Source organism: Cyprinodon variegatus, unplaced genomic scaffold (genome assembly GCF_000732505.1).
Source record: "Cyprinodon variegatus isolate N-32 unplaced genomic scaffold, C_variegatus-1.0 Scaffold176, whole genome shotgun sequence".
Lineage (NCBI taxonomy): Eukaryota > Metazoa > Chordata > Actinopteri > Cyprinodontiformes > Cyprinodontidae > Cyprinodon > Cyprinodon variegatus.
This window is the reverse complement of record NW_015150629.1, coordinates 51,720-69,714: the sequence shown is the minus strand read 5'-3', so window position 1 is coordinate 69,714 and position 17,995 is coordinate 51,720. Positions and strand designations below refer to the sequence as shown.

Here is a 17,995-nt window from a genome sequence, read left to right as displayed (position 1 = left end):
TGGGATTAAACTGATTTCAGATCATAAAGCAGAAAAATCTTGGTGTTATTTTTGATCAGGAGCTGTCATTTAAATACCATATCAAAGAAGTTTCTAGAAATTCCTTCATTCATCTGCGCAATATTGAAAAAATTTGAAATATCCTGTCCAGGAGTGATGCTGAGAAACTAGTAGATGCATTTGTTACCTCAAGGCTGGACTAATGTAATTTTTTACAATAAAGAAGTCCACAAACTGTAGTTAAAAGTCTTCAGCTGATCAAAAATGCTGCAGCCAGAGTTCTGATGAAATTAAAAAGAGAGATCATATCTCTTCATTGGCTTCCTATTAGATCCAGAATAGAATTTAAAATCCTCCTTCTCACATATTGACCTTAAATAGACAAGCTCCATATTATATCAGAGATATGATTGTTCCTTATGTTCTTGATAGAGCACTTTGCTCTCAATCTGCAGGTTAGCTAGTGGTCACTAGAATTTCTAAAAGTGGTACTTGGTTCCTCTCCTGTGGAACCAACTACCAGTTTCAGTCCATGAGGCAGACACTCTGTCTACTTTCAAGGGTAGGCCTGAAACTTTCCTTTTTGAATAAACGTATAGTTAGAGTGGCTCAGGTTATCCTGTGCTATATAATAAGTTATGCTGTTATAGGCTTAGACTTCTGGAGGACACAGAGACCCCTTTTTCATAATTCTGCTTCATCCTATCTCTATTCTCCCACTCTGCAGAATGTGTTAATCTCTAATGTTATGCCGTCTATGCTTTTTCTCAGAGTAGCTTCATCTGGCTGTTCCTGTTTGACTGTGACACCATCCTGGTGAGAAATATCAGCTGTGCTGCTGCCATCAACACCCTTGTTTATAGGTGTTGGAGATCGGCCTGTTTTTCCTGACTAGTCCGGTTTCTCTGACTGTGACTGGCTGGATGTGCTCTCTTCATCCTGGGACATGGTATCTGGCTTGGAGCTTGTCTGCCTGGCTGTGTGTTTCCTGGACAGGGCTGCCTTTTACAGCTGCTTTTTTTTTTTTATCTCTGCTTCTGTCTCCTTGAACCCCAGTCGGTCTCAGCAGATGGCCGCTCACACTGAGCCTGGTTCTGCTGGAGGTTTCTTCCTGTGAAAAGGGAGTTTTTCCTCTCAACTGTCGCGAAAAGCATGCTTAGTGTGAGGGATTGCGTTCAAGTGAATGAGTCGAAGCAATCAACTGGTTTTCCTTAGATAGAAAACTTTGAATTAATTTGACTGTATGATCTGGTGAACTGTTAAGTGTCTTAAGATAACATGTGTTGTTATTTGGTGCTATATAAATAACCTGAATTGAATTTTAGACAAAGAAAATTGGTGGTTTAAGAGGGACGTGAAGGAAGCCATCCATGTCAAGAAAGAAAAAACAACATTAAACAGAGGGGGTGGACTCAGATTTCAGCTTTACAAAAACCTACACTGCAGCAATTGATTTGATCCCTTCCCGTTATCAGCGCAACTGCAACCAATGTACAGGAGAGCAGAAGACCTTGCCTATTCAGCCAGGCCAACAGTTCCCTTTAATGACACCCCTTTCAGAGAGTTAGACGGGTATGGGGCATTGCAGGCTATCTAAAGAAGCCAAACGACCCCCATTCCAAAGGTGTGGACCCATTCGTCCGTTTCAATTTGCATGCTTTCAAAACAAAAACAAGGCTTTTTGGGCTACTGTATAAAGCCTTGAACTTGAAACAAAGCGAAATGTCTGCAAACTTGGAAACAAACTGACCTTTAAAGGCTTTTATTTAGTTGTGTGAGTACTTATTTATGTTAACTATTTAGGGAGTTTTTGATATATTTAAGAACCTTCTGAGGCCCAGCAGACCTTGTTGGGACCAAAGGCTGGTCCTGTTGTGATGGACCCACATTTATTATGTAAGGGAGTCAGTTTAGACGTATGGTATGGTATTCCGTCTAGGTTAAAAGTAAAGGTTAGGCATAAATGCAGAAACGAAAGTCAATGTAAGTCAATGTAAACTCCTAATATGGATGAATGGAATCTATTTACTGTCAGAGTTCAGCCATAACTTCAAAGTAAAGATGTACAAACTGGTGACCCAAATTTTGCCTTTGTTTTTTTTTTTTTTTTAAGCAGGTTATTCTAGTGCTATCAAAATGTAAATACATTCAACAGACACAAGAAGAAATAAATCCCAAACATATAACAGCCAATAACTATAACATAGGTGGGTGCCTTTACACAGTGACATATTCTTAACTTACCTGGATCTTATAAACAAGTGTACAAATGTTTTATTTGAATAAGCATTACATAAAAATGTGCTTTATGCTTGAATTAACTGAATTTACAAAACACATATTTAAAGCAGAGAAAAAAGTTTGGGGAAGTTATTGGTGTTACAGTGGTTGGATTTTAGTTTTTGAGAAAATATGTTGTCTGAAATACCACTAGATGGCAGTGCATCCATCCAGCCAGATTCAGGTTTAAAAAATTACAAATTGTCCCAATCCTGCAAGATAGGACCTGCATATATTGATAAATATATGATATCTAGGTCCATAAACGTTAAATATATGCATTGCTTTTCTCAGGGTTATCAACACATATGAAACATTTTTAATTTTGACACAATTCTCTGTTTCTGTGCAATTGCTTCTTCTCTCTGTCTGTTTGTTTACTTGTGGAACTGTGGGCTCATAATGATCAACCTTTGGAAAAACATCAGAAATTCTCTCACGCTAAAATAGGTCTCAAATGCAAAAATTGTATTTATTGTTTTTATCATACAGCTGAATTTATATAATACTACAAGTAACAAGTCCAACTGAGGAGCATTGTAACTGCAGTCATGACAGTCAGACTATTTTATTTCAAATGTAAAATATGCCCCACAATTTAGGAAACATTTTCTTCCTGTTGTGCTATTTAAATATGTCAGTGAGCATAACAGCATCACCATGTGGAATTGTGTTAATAAAAATAATTCTAAAACTGCTTAATGACAAAGTAAAACTACTTTGCTCCTTTTATTTAAAAAAGTGACAGATTACACAGTGTTTTTCATACTTTGGGATCAGAAAGAAAAGCCCGTTAGATGATTCTTTGCTCGTCCCAAGAGTCTGGTACAGTTAAATAATTGTGCTGGTATGGAGCAAATATCTAAAGGAAAGTGGTGGGTAAAATCTATAATCCAAGTCTTCAGTCTGACTAAAAGGAAGCTAGATCAAGTTGTGCTTGTAACCACAAGCTGAGAAGAGAAATTTGTGTTACAGAAAAGCTAAAACCCTTAGTGCTGTGTATTTCTTTTAATCACAACAAACCTTTTGATAATATTTTTAACATTTCTGTCTTCTTCAGCCAAACACCCGAATTTCTTACATACAAAAGAAACAGTCGGTCAGACACACTTGAATTTAATTTTATATCTTAACTATCTTGTAGAGTTCATAGCAGTTGGTTTGTTCTGTCTGTCTTTAGGAAACAACCTGCCAAGTAAATAATGCAGAAAAGAGAAGCAGTTTGTTATTTTATAGTTTGGGGATTTCTGGAGATGTGCAATGGGTCTGTTTTGTCCTGTAAACACATGTGAATAATCCAGGTCCAGAGAGTATAAACCCTAGTTTTCCATCATAATGTTCACTTAACCAGGCTATCAGCATTCCCTCTGTGCTGTGAAGCTGGAAATGCAAATTGTTGAACTTAATCTCTGTACAGTGGTTTTTACTTTCTGGATCTGGATTATCCTCTTTCTGCATAAAATATTGAAAGTGTGAGGACTATATGTGTAATACTGTATAGCAAATAATAAATAAAGCTGAGAGTTATGCAACTCTGGCTGGTGCTGGTTTAAGATACTTTGTACGGTCAGCCTCTAGGCTCAACAGTCACCAGCAGGCCTGTTTCTGATGATAAGCCTCCCATGACTTGTTTATTTTATTTATTTTTTATTCCCATACGTGGGAGGTTATGTTAGATACCAGCCTGTTCTTACCTTTCAAAGATGTTTTAGGCAGAGACAAGAAGCGATTGACCTTTGCTCATTTCTACACCCAGATCCTCACAATATACAATATTATTTGGGGTTATTTTAAAATTAAGTTTAATTGTAATATACAGCTGTTTATTCCAGAGAGATTTTATTTGCTCCCCCAGGAGCCTGAACTTTCCTCTCTTCCTGAAGATCAATTCTCTATACATCTTATAAATCATGATACATATTTGATTTTGTAGCTTATTTTGATTTGCTAAAAGTCATCTCGGATCCCTAATGTAGTGAAGGTCGGGAAAAGCAAATTCTGGCAGCAGTGAGTCATAATGTGAACAGTTCCTCACTGAAACAAGAATAAAACACTTATCTAATGTCACCAAAATCCCTTCATAAACATGGGTCAAAAAACTACCACTAAATCACAGGAGGTGTATATTATTTTAATAGGTAGCTTACAATTTCACAGATTCACAACTTTTTAAGCATTTACTAAAACATCTGGTGGTTACATCCTGTAGAGCTTGGAGGAGTGAAGATTTGCCTAAACCTGTAAAGAGGACATTATAGTAATCTAAACAGGTCCTGACATGCATTTGTGACATCCCAAGATGACACACATTGGGATGTCACAAATCCTGAGGGGATCGGGACGAAACAGATTCAAGAAACGGATTGGCAAGCACTTTTATTCTCCATGTAGACCTTTGTCTCCACATGACCTTAGGTGCCTCCCATTTCCGGGACCTAAAAGAAAGACAATTATAGAGGTATCATTGCACCAGCATGCGGTGTCACAGTGGCAGTTCAGCCCAGTACACCTGTTTTTGGTATAACACTCATCTTACTGATGACTATGACATTGTTTACCTAGCTACTGCCACTTTTTATTAGAAACAAACTTACCGTAAGCTAAAACAGGAGGCATATGTAGCATTACATATTGCTATTGTTTACTTGTGCGTTACGATTTTCTTGTTTCCTATTTGACAAAAATGAAGCACAAAAGAAATAAATGGATCAAATGGAAGAATATGATTAAAAAATATATCATACATAATCACAGTGAAATTGACTTTGATTAAATTGAAATGGTACTCATATAATTTCAATGATGCACATTGGTGCAGATTGTAGTAGTGGTGCCTTGCAGAAAGGAGTTCCTGGGTTTGAGTCTCAGCCTAGGATCTTTCTGTGTCCACAGAGAGAACATGCTCCCACAGTCCTAAAACTCTGAACTACCATTATGCATGCACAATATTTTGTCTCTGCCCTGCCTTTTACCCATATACTGCTGGACATGCCGTGTGAAACTGATTGATAAGTGAAAGAAGATGAATGGATGGTGCTCATACGATTATCTTTACAGGAATACAGTTGTAATCATTTAAAATTATATACCGGTACATACAGTTAATCAGTACTTTGCAGTCAGCAAAGTAATATCATATCATTCATACATTTTTTTTTTTGTTGTGGTCTTTCCTAAGAAATTCATATTACAATGATAAACTTTTGATAAGAGGATTTTTCTCTAATTCATATGGATTTAATCTAATATTTTTGGGGGATCAACTTTGAACTTTTTAATGAATGTTTGTGTTGAACTTTTAGCGAGTGTGAGATTTGCAGGTTAAGGCTGAAAGGTAAGATGATGAGCACCCACTCGGCTAAACTTGAAAATCCTGTTCATGACTGCTTTTCGTGCAAGAAATCTGAGCTCAGGAACGTTTGCATTAGGCATTGAACTAGTGACGTTAAACGCTGCTGCCACTGCTGCAGTTTCCAGGACAGCTGTATTCTTAGAACTACAAAGTTTTCTGAGCAGTTAGGCACATAAAAGCCAAGACGTCGAAAAGAAAGCCAATTAGAGTTCAAGTTTTTCCAAGTATTGCACAATTATTTAATATTATAATGTTATATCTACTGTAATAACCAAATATATTAAAGTATGAGGTTATATATTTAATCCTAACAGAAGAAAAAAAGAGAGAAAAACTTTCTTTTTCTGCTACAAATTATCTTATCCAATGGGTTTTTCCTGATTTGTTGTGGAAAAGTATGACAGCCCAAACTCAGAGGAAGTAAAATAACTTTTATTTCCTGGCATCCCTTGTATCTTTTAGAGGTATAAATAAACCAGTTGCTTTTTTAAAGAACTTTTTGAAGTTCTTTCTGGAGAAAGTTAAAACAATATCCTAATAAAAAAAATCTAGACCAATAAAAAATATTTTATAATAATAAAAAAGAAACAAAGAAACATGATGTGGTCTGCTGCTTTAGGCTGCTTGCTTTACAGTTCCACATGATTTGCATTGAGAAAAGGTATACCACATTCATTGGGCTCCTGACATCCAGAGAGTATTTTCACTGGCAGTCTAGGAAAATTCTCTGTAAACGATAAGTTTGGATGACAGTCCCAGTGTTTTAGCACTTACTGCAAAGCTCAGACCAGCTTACATCAGCTTTGAATTAATATCAGGATGCTTGTGAGAGACAAAGTTAAAAGAAACAGATTTTTGTCTGAGCTAACATGTGATATCAACAAAGTAAGGGGCATCACTTTTAACCCATATTTTACACTCAAATGAATACTTTCAGCAGAAAAAAAAACACAATAAAGATCTTCTATTTTTGTCCACATATGTTAGCTCTAAAATTCAAAGAAAACCAAAATGTAACATTTCTGTACATCTGTGCAATTTAATTGGCTTCCCAAGAATGCATAATTACAGCAGAGCTGAAAAAGAAAGTTAGCCACACTGTGCAGTTTTACAGTTCACATTTTTGGGTAAACTCAACCAGAGGGGAGGAGCAGTAATTCCAAGTCTATAAATGTATCTGCAGAGAAACTGAAGGGCTCCTGACCAGCATTTACTGTAAACCATATGTACATTTTCAGATATACGATTAATCATTTGGTAGAACAAAGCTTTCACTTTTAGCCTGAAAATTCATAATTTTCAATTAGGAAATGTGTTCAGTTCAGATCAACTCGATTCAAAAATACACAACTGATTCCAAAGAACAAATAAAATGTTCTTGTAAGTCTTTTAGTTTTTTTTTTATGGAGCTAAAGTAGTAAGAGCTTGAAATGACATTGAAAAAGAGGCCTCTGCTTTGGAAAATAGGACAAAGAAAAACTAAACACAGATCATTTAATCACTGAAACATTTCAAACATTGTAAAATTAGTCACTGAAATTTGAAATATTTTTAAAAATCAAAAATTGCTGCTGATATACTAAGAAAGTAATTATTCTATGATGAAGCTTTTCTTCAATTGTCATTGCAGAGTTTTTTTCATTAATCATTAGACTATAAGCTGATACTGTTCTGGTGCCAGACAGGGGTAAGCTTTCCTATACTCCTTATCATCTACCTACAGTCTAATTCAATTCATTTAATTTATATTTTAAAAAATTACAACAGCTGTCATCTCATCAAACTGTCAGATTGGTAAAACGTTTTTGTTTGGACCTGTTCCAAAAGGATGCGCTTGTAGGGACAGAAGATGTTAGCTTGCATTTCTTCATTCCTTCATTCCATTTCCTCACACTGGCTATGCATACAGCGACAATGGAAAGGAAAAAAAAAAGACTTATTTTCCTGGGGGTCAAAATTATGAAATGGCTTTACCAAAAAAAAAAAAAAGTGCATGATTAGGCCTCAGGACATCTGTGACTAAGGAAGCAGCAGACAAGGTTAATGGTCCAGCTCGGAATATTGCATTTACATGTTTGTGGGCCTGGAACACAGTACAGCTCCACCTAGTTATATTCTTCTCTAATAAAGGTTGCGATGTAGTTCCAGGACCCAATCATTTTCATAAACAAGTAACAGAACAACACCAAACACAAACAGTACTTGCTTATATGTAAGGTATCTAGATATTTCTCTTCTTTCTTGAAGAAAGCTGTCAGTGCTTTAAAATCCAGAGAACTGAAGAAATGTTTTTGATGAGAAGCCTAAATTGCATTCAAAAACAAAGGAATTTATATTGTGTTTAAGCACTATGGATTGTCATGACTCCAAGTCTACACCCGAGTCAAAAGGAAGGTGTGTCTTATCAGTCCATCTAAGGATGGTTTCAGTTTTGGTATCTGCCTCACTGCTTGACTTCTTACTATTAAATATCCTTTATTCTCATCTTACCTTTCATTTAAAGTTAAAATCAGTAACTTAGTTCCCTTTGGAATTTCCCTTTATGTGGTTTGATGTTATGTTTGCTGCTGTTAATTTTGCTTACTTTGTTTATCCTTAAAAAAACATGTTACTATGATTATTAGAAAGGTAGTTATTGATTATATAGTCTACTAGTTCAACTATGTTAACATTGATATGGAAATGAGGTTCATCCATTAAAAAAAAAAAAAAGAATTAAAAATGTAGTGATTTTCATACAGTTTTTTTCATAATAAAAACAAAACTTTAATTAATCCCCATAGGGAAATTCAGTTTCAGTATATATATGTATAAAACTCATTAGTTTAATCAATGTTTACACTCAGACATTTATTAAATCAATAATTTGGGGGGATTATAGTTTCCTAACCTAACTAGAAGTATCCTAGAATTCCTGTATAAACTCTGCTTTAACTTCTCACTATTAAATAATTCTGCCTGTATACAGTTCAAAACAATACTCTTAGAAAGTGAATGGATTTCCTGTTAGATGTCTTGTCATAACTTTGTGGTGTAATAAATTCAAATGAACAAAAGAAAAACCCTGACTTAAATAGGACATGCATGTTACTGTTAGAAGAAAAGTGGGAGTTGATTAAGTAACCATCATTTCGTTCATATTTGTACCAGAGATATTTACTAAGTGGAAAGAAAGCTAAGACACGTTTTCACCTGTTATATCAAACACTGATCAAAGAATCATTGGATCTGATGACTTTAGGTAGAAAATAACTTAAATTGCATTGGGATAAGTCAGACTGAGACGTGTTTGATTGTGAAGCAATTTAATATTTAACAAAACATCTTAGTCTGTAATACAAGCACATTATCAAACAGACAGCTTATATATACATATATATGAAGTTGTTTGTAAAAGTATGTAAGGTGTGTTTTTAAGTCAAAGGTTTTCATAGATTGTTCTATGACATGTACGAAAAACTGACATTAATATACCAGTATATTCTTTCTCATCTGTATGCATCAAAAGCATGCTCTTTTCCCTTTTAAATCAAACTACTTTTCATCAAGCAATCTAGTGTCCCCTTTTTATCAAAGTAGATAATAATCCATTTAAAAAAAAAAAAACACATTATCACTAACCTCTACAATTCAAGTCAAATCCCTCCTCAGCATGCATTCATGTACTATAAATAATTGTAAGTCATTAAATATCAGGTGCACTGAACAATAAGAAAATCCAAAAGATGAACACAATTGAGGCATTAGTCCACAGCAGAGCTTCCAAAATATTTCAGCATATACATTTATTCATATAAAGTGAAGAAATGTTATTCAGTTTTTAATTAATACAATTTAGTTAGTAATTTAAATATATTTTTAATAATTTAGTGGGATATTTATTCTGCATTTTACAATTTAATGTTTTTCTAAATATTTGAATCATGCATTAGATAAATAAAGTGTTGCACCGATTTATTTCAAGGGACAATTATTTACTTATTCATATTTTTGTATTTTATTATATATTTTGCACCTACTTTTACCTCAAGGATACGGTTACGATAGCCGTCCCATCACTGTCTAATTGGTGTCTCGCAAATGAAACCCCTATTTGGAAACCCCTGCTCTGCAGCATGGCTTTATGCATTGTGTTTTAGTTTTCAGGTCAACCACTCGTACATAAAGCCCAAAACACAAAAACAAAATTATCAAATAAGCCGCAAGAAGCCAGTAGTGGCAGTTCTGACAGATACCCAAGGGAAGCACTGCTTATTCTGTATCCTCAAAACCAAATGGATAGAATAAAACCACAGAATCATTTAATTCATGTAAAGCACTTTCAATTTTCTTCGTACTGAACTGTGTCATACAAATAAACTTGTCGTGCCTTACAGAAGATAAATGTTTTATCTTCATTCATGAGCGTCTCTGTTTAGTAAGAAATTACCCAGTTAAGATATGATTAGTCCCATTTATGGGAAATGCAATGTGCTAATCAGATTAAAATCTGCAGAAACATTAGCTGTTAAAGCACAAAGAATAAGGATCATCTGCTCAATATTGATTGGACATACAAATAAATATTAGTTGCTCTTGTGATTCTACCAACCCATATGGTGCTCAGGCATAGAGCCTTATGATCTATTTCAAACACTGCCTTATAGAAGCCCTTTATGGTGATAATGTTTTCTTATAAGATCTCAAATCAAGGAGTAGAGGGGTCAGTATTTTCTGCAAATAAAAAGGAAGCACATCTCAAACTGAAATGTTTATAACAGGAAATAACTAGAATGGTTACGAGTGGTAATCGCTTCTGACAAGTCCAACAGTAAGAGTCCACACGTATGGATAATCTCAGCTTAATCATTGGCGCCTTAATCTTTCTACTGAGCAATATTATACAAGTTAAAGTCAAAGTTAAGAACCGCATACCTTTGATAAGGATAAATTCAAGGGTTCTTTACCACAGCTTAGGTATCGGTATACAGTACATAGTATGCATGCAATGAAAAGTCAGCTAATGATTCAGCGATGTGATCGACCTGTAGTAGTCTGTGTGGGTAGGGAGTTTTTCTCTTATTCTTCTCAATGTTGAACCACACATTATATGCTGAATCTTTAGCAGTAATCCAGTGTTTTGCAAAGAGGTAAAGTTGATTTGAGAAAATGATACAGAAAAGCACGTTTGACATGCAACATTTTAAGAAGGGACTTCTGTTTACATAAGTAACCAAAAAGAGAAGAGATAGAAGCATGTATAGGGTGGAGAATGAAAGAAATGAATTTGATTATTAGGTAAAAAAAAAAAAAATACTCATTAAGCTTAGTTCAAGTACCATGTTACATTGTAGCCGTTTACAGAACTTTTACACAAACAAAAAGCTTCTAGATTCTGCCCCGGCCATGCATAACTTCATTGAACATCTTCAGTTGAAGTTTTGTTTAAAATATTCATGCAGTAAAAAAAAAATAATAATTACAACAATTATAAACAAATGCATAAGAATAATGTACAACTTTTACATCTCCAGGGTTTGGAGTGTTTAAATGTACTTGTTTCATCCGTCACTGGTCACTTACAATGAGTCAGAGGGATCTGATGACACTTAAAACAGGATGAAGAGGAGGTGGGGATGGGGGTGGGGGGTTCTCCCATTACCCAAGAATGGGAGTAATGTGCCCAAATGGATGAAATCCTAGGAAACCGGACATCTTTACAGCCATTAGGGAATTTTAGTAGTGCATAAAGTTATCTCATCTCTGAGCTAATACCCTGTAGTCTCTCCTCACAAATTACTGTTGAATCTGAGGAAACCAAAATCGACTGACGGTGCTGGAGATACGCTGAAGGCTGGTCCTTAGTCTCCACAATGCGTCTATGTATGTTGACTCCAACTAAGACAGCAGTTCTGTCAAATTTAACACAAGATGTTGTTTCATGAATCCAGTGAGCCTTTTTCATCACTTTAAGTTTCCTCCGAGGCTGGCGGACTGGTGCCTGTGTCCTGATCAGAGTTTAGTGGCCTGGCATTAGCAAGCATTGACCGCTGCCTCCGGGTACCAGTGCCATTGCAGCGCATAAGGTTTTTGATCGTTGTCCACATCTCCTCGTCTTTGTAGGAGTAAATGCAGGGGTTCATGACTGAGTTGGCAACAGCCATTAGAAGCATCAAGCTCTTCAGTTTCTTGACTTTACACTGCGCACAATTTACCCCGTCCAAGAACATGACCACAAGGCCAGGCGTCCAGCAGATCAAAAAGGCTCCTAGCAACAGAAAAAAAACGGATCATGCATATTATATTTGAAATATATGCATATTGTAAATTCTATATATTATCACAATAGAAAGTAATTGCTCATTTTATACTTTAAATCATTAAAACAAAACATGGTTTATTGAGTGGATTTCTATATATCACTTGAAATAATAAGATATTAAGGTCTGAACTAACACAACTAACAAACTAACCTTGCCATATACAGGACATATAAGACAACACAATTAACAACTTTTTTTTATAATGTCTGACTAAGCAGGATGAATTAATGGGTATAGGACAATGTTTTTTGTTGTTTTTTGTCTTTTGCAGCATAACTAAGTTGAAACAAAATACTTAATCTAAAACCTTATAAATTCAAAATGACACTGAGGAAAGAGCCAACATTGGTTTGTCAAATAGAAAATGTATGAAAATCTAAGATATACAGAGAAATAAGCAAGAGAATAGAATTAAATATTTTTAAATCGAACTGATCCATGACCAGCTGGCTGTGGACTGAACAATTTCTATCTCCTTCCTGATCTGTAGAGGCATTACAGGACATCAACCACAACACTCTTCAGTGCAGATGGATGCTACAGAAAGAAATTCAGCTATTCTCAGTATTAGTGAGGGATGGATCTGTAAATTCAGAAGAGGCATAACATGCATATGAAGAATCAGTAAATACAGTGTATTTTTATTAATGTCTGCTTTTTAGTGTTGTGTTAGTAATAGTGCCAGTATTTAACTCCCTCCCCTCCGTTGTGGAACATATTGGATTAGGAAATGTTTACACCCTTTGCAAATGTTGCAGTTAAGGAACTTGCTAGGGGATATTTACTCCTACTTATTACATTAAGTGCACTAATTATTAATATTTGATTCTACAGGCAGCTTTAATATAAGCTTAAAATAACAGTGAAATCCTGTTTGACTGCAGATCTTTCCTATACCGACTCATTTATTTGTCTCAAACACACACAGCAAGCGAATGACTTATACCAATAAGTAATGATTCATGCTCGATGGGTGACTTAATTTGGAGGTTCCTAACTGCTCTAATATTTGATTATTATAACAATCTAATATAATTAAATCCAGCACAAAGAAACATTAATCCCGACAGCGATACAGTAAATCCAAACTGTTTCTCATTAACATTGAGTGCCCAGAAAGAGGTAAACAAGTTACTATGCAATGATTTATAAAGTATATCCTGAGATATGCGATTCTTTTAAATTAGACCTTATCCAGCTCAACATCTCAAAGGATATAACAACTTTTTTTTTTATATTTTCATTGAAATCTCTGAAAAAATTCAGTTTTACGGGGCTGTTTTTTTTTCTTCTTTATTTTCATATAAACGTTATATTGAAGGGACAATTCAACATTGAATGTTTCAGGAAATTAACAGAAATGTTTACTGATAGTTCTTAAAAAGTTAATTTGAGTTGATTCAAATCTAAAGTGACAAACTGAATAATTCTAAAATTGCTATTTAGGAAACCAACAACAGAATCTCTGTTTGCTGCATCTCTGCAGTAAACAGAGATATTTTGAAATTATTCACAAAATCATTTTCTGTTCCGTCTGTCTGGTCCCTTGTGAGTTTTCCTGCAATCATACACACCTTTTCTAAGGAAAAAAACTTCCTTATCACTTTGGTGAAGCTCTTCCTATCTGAGGATTTATTAGAAGAAGGCGTGCCGTGGTTCCCTGCTAATCTCCAACCTCGGCCGCTCTCAGCCTTTAACTCACATTAGTGATTCACAATTCCAGTAAGAAAAAAAGCATATTAGCCATTTACTTAAAACATGTTGGGGCACAAGCTACAGAAGTGAGGGAGCTACAGGCAGCAACATGCCCGTCAATTTGACTCTATATACAGCAAAACAAACGTGTCTTACTTCACTTTGTTTGCCCGTGCACATGTACAAACATACAGACAAGGTCAAGCAGAACCATGAAAGTTTAGATATTATGTTTGCAGAATATGTTTAGGCTAGAAGAACAAAATATTGACTTTGCTCTGATTCTTTATGAGAAATTAAATATCAAATGATTGAATCAATCTTTGAAAACTAGGGTTTGTTTGTCCTTATTTGTCATAATTTTTTTGGATATCTTATGAACAAGCTGCTTTTGTTACTTATTGTCTGATGCTGGTTGCTTGAATAGGTGGAAGTTTTATTTGTTGCAAAAAGTCACTTCTATAAAACTTTTTTTATAGACTAAGTTGAGCTTAAAGCATATTTTTACAAAACAAGTCATTAAGAAGTAGCATGTAGAGTCTGGCTGCTTTAGTTTTTGTACATGCTGTTTACTTCCAGGTGCCTTTATTCATTCCAGTCTACCTTAAACAAAGCTTGAGGGGTTTATCTGCATCCTCAAACTGGTTTCTCCAGTTGAGCAGACGGCTTTATGTCGGAACAAAGGTTTTTCTTTTCCTTCTCTATTGTAAGATGTCTCTATCAGTAAGATCTAGGGCTGTGAATACTGCAAACAGGTTCTGTAGAAAGTTAAAAGGAAATCAATTATAATGTTTTGAATGATGCAGCGAATACAATTAATGTTTCAGGTTTCAAGGGGAGCATAAAGACAGAAACAAAGTCTGACACAGAAACTTTTGCAGAGCACCATATAAAAGGCAATTGACAGAATCTTACAGTATTTTATTTTTCCTTTTTTGGTTGGAGAGTAGGGTATGTTCACTGAAGGCCAATAGGGTTTTGGTAATGGTTGGCTACACAGGCTGTACAGCAGCACATTACATAGAAGATAATTACACGGCAACTTAGAGTAAAGGGTGTATACGGGCAGGATTGCATGGAAGCATGTGAAAAGAAGACGGCTCAATTTACAAAGGACTTTTTTGCAGGAGAGACCCGACTAACATGTCGTTCATATTTATATTTAGATGAAAACAGAAATGCACCTAGACTCCAGTGTGGAAAACAGTGGATTTTTTTTTTTTTTTTAAACAACAGGATCCTTTAATGAAAAGCAGCTAAATCAAAGGAAATGAGTGTGCTAACTTCTAGTCCATCTCTAGTTTGGTTTGGTTATTAAACGTTCTGTAATTTGCTTCTCTTGAAGTTCTAAAACACTTTCCTGTGAGACCTTTGCCTGGTATGTTTCACACAGAGATGACTTCATAGGAACACCTTTGCTGAGCTATGCAGTGAACTGATGCGACGCAGCGATAATTGTGAACCTTTGTTTACTTTCAGAAAGCATGTGGGTACTTTGGATTCAGGGGTGTGGCACGTAACACAGCCGATTTGTTAAATGACCTTTCCTGCTGAGTCAGCTGGGTTTCTAACATTGACCAAGGACCCACATCAAAACTCATCAACCCACCCAACCGTTTTAGTTTCTATAAGAAATTTTAAAGTGATAATGCACCAATCTTAATTGTGAGGTAGTGGCTCAAATGCATGTGTGAAAAACTCAATCATTGTTTAGTGTTTGACTTTTAGAATAAGTAGAGATAACATAGAAAAAAACTAAAATCTCAATAAGTCATTTTACTTAAAATAAGGGCATTTTTTCTTGAATAGATGAGGTAAATGAGACACTTTGCGAATGGAACACGACTATTTAAATTTAAAATAATAGTGCATATGATCTTATTATCCTTTTTAAGAGTAAAAACGAATTCCACTGGCAGATCAACTTATTTAAATACTTAAATTAAGGCTAAATACATCTAATTTAAGATTTTTTCACTTATATATTGATTGTTTTTGCAGTGTAGTTGCACCCAGAGGCTGAAGACCAAAGCCAAACTAGACCTACTGTCATGAAATAACTCACACTTCAACAATATCATAATTGCTGTTGTAAATATTATTTTCTTAATCTTAAAACCATTTTAATATTTGTATTTAGTGTTATTTTCACTTTTTTTACTCTAATTTTTTTAAATTAGAAAACTAAGCTAAGAGGTGACGTGGGGCTGGGATTTTAATGAAACATGCTCCAAACAAACATGTAAAGCAATTTTTGGTTAGAGTAAGAGCCTGGTATAAAAAGGAAGCAGTGTACATGAAAAAACAAAACAAAAAAACAGTAATTTAGGTGAATTCAATTCTATAGAGTTTTTAAACAGCTATAATTTTAATTAAATAGTTCCTTTGCTCTGAAACACTTTAAATCCACCATTTTCGAGACGTTTTCTTTTTCTTTTTGAGTAGCACTCACCGAGCACAACCATGACCGTCTTGATGAGCTTGATAGGCGTCCTCCTGCGGTTGATGGAGCTAGAGGTGTTTGACATCAGCATAGTGGTCTTCCTCTTAACATAGGTGTAGATCCGAATGTAGATCCCCACCATGGTAACAAAAATAATAGAGTTCGAAACTGACCAGAATATTAGGTAGCTCTTGCTAAAGATGGGAGCCATTGAGGAGCATCTATCCAGGTTACAGATGCAGTTCCAGCCCAGACTGGGCACCATGGCCATGAGAATAGAGATGCTCCAAACAAGAACAATCAATAATGTCACCCTCCTCTTGTTCAGGTTGCTGTGGACTTTCCAGTTCATTATAGAGATGTAGCGCTCCAGAGCTATAACAAGTAGATTAGCCAGCGAAGCAGAGAGACTAACATCTAGGAGTCCTTGGCGGAAGAAGTACTCATTGATACTAAGTGTTGGTGAAACGTCACCTGTGTTGAACATGAGGTACACATAGGCTATGCCCGCAAGGAAGTCCGAGGCAGCGAGGTTGGCAAGAAGATAGTAGAAAGGGTAGTGAAACTTCTTATTGGTGATTACAGCAGCAATGACCATACAGTTAGCAACCAGGATGAAGACACAGAAGATGGAGCCAACCACTTTGACCAGGGTGAGCATTTGATCACCCACAGGAACTCTCCCACCAGATTTGTTATAAAAGAACTCCATGGTCTCATTATAATGACAGGTGGCGTTCTCCTGAGCCATTTTTGAAGATTGACCTGGGAAATAAAAATAAAACATGAAAGAACAATTCACACATTTTTTATACAAGGATCACTATTGACTCATACAGGTGTGAGAATCTGCAAGGCATTATTATTAACTCGTGCATGATTAGTATAGCATAGAGGCTGATTCTACTTGAAAACAGCAGCAATATCTGACTGACTTCATTAAGCTTATAAACAAGGTATGCACTTCAAATTATATTTGAAAAATATGCCCTAGTAAAACTAAAAGGTGAATGCAGCCTTGATATATCAGATCATTGTACAGAGCAAGTTTTCTTAAAGGCAAAATAACTTTTAGGTTCAACAGGTTGAAGTGAGAGAACAGGAACATGTCAGACTGACAGTAAAGGAAGAAAGTCTGTGCCAAACTCCAAACTTACACAAGATATTAACTTCTACTATTTTAATATGAATGAAAACACCAGGCTGACATTTTCTTATCTTTGAGAAAATATTTGAAGAGTTTTTCACAAATATTACACAAAGCTTTCACTGAGGTTTTACTCATTACGCAACTTTAGAGCTCTGTGTCCTACTGAGCTTAAAGAAGAAGTTCACTCAGATCCCGGAATAATTTAAGAGAAAAACAAAACAAAAGTTGACTAGATACAATTTTTAAGTCCAGTCAAGAAGTATTCAATTGGAAGATTTACCTGTGGGAGGATTAAGGTATTCCAGGTGGGTTGCGTTAGAGAAAAAAACGTTGCGAAATGTCCCGTTGTGAGTAATTCAGCATTGCAGCAGTGTATTTTCCTGGCAGCTGTGTGGAGAGGGAAGTGGCAGCATGAAGCCTTGGAGCTGAACTGAAGGCAGGGAGGAGGCGCCTTCACTTTAACTCCAGCGCGCTGACGCACAGCGCGTGACACACCCACGCTTGGATTCCCCCCACAGTCCCCTCAAGCAGTCTACATTTCTACAGCCCCAAGTATACAAAGTTTAAAGTTTTCATTTTCCTAAATATATTTTCCTAGATCATAATGACACCGAACATAAAGACTTAAATTGATTTCCATCGTTTTATCTTCAAGCTGCCTCGTTTATCTATCCTGTATCTGTAACAGAAGGTTTAATTGGTGAAGATGTGTTGCAACAAAATTATTGCATTATTTTAAAAGATTACCATGCAGCTATATAAACTTATGTAAA

At 35.5% G+C, this 17,995-nt stretch overlaps 1 protein-coding gene across 2 annotated transcripts; it reads right to left on the bottom strand.

The window, feature by feature from the left end:
- Positions 1–8,932: 8,932 nt before the first annotated feature.
- lpar3 (lysophosphatidic acid receptor 3) lies at positions 8,933–17,646 on the bottom strand. 2 transcript variants are annotated; one of them, XM_015378693.1, is made up of 3 exons: positions 17,503–17,646; positions 16,082–16,837; positions 11,581–11,879 (listed from the first exon to the last, which is right to left on the bottom strand). In XM_015378693.1, exons 2-3 carry the CDS (start codon positions 16,821–16,823, stop codon positions 11,581–11,583), a joined length of 1,041 nt encoding a protein of 346 aa, XP_015234179.1. In that variant the 5' UTR covers positions 16,824–16,837; positions 17,503–17,646. The 2 variants fall into 2 exon arrangements, with proteins under 2 accessions (XP_015234180.1, XP_015234179.1); XM_015378694.1 differs by lacking the exon at positions 17,503–17,646 and having other exon boundaries at positions 8,933–11,879; positions 16,082–16,823.
- Between the last annotated feature and the right edge of the window lie 349 nt (positions 17,647–17,995).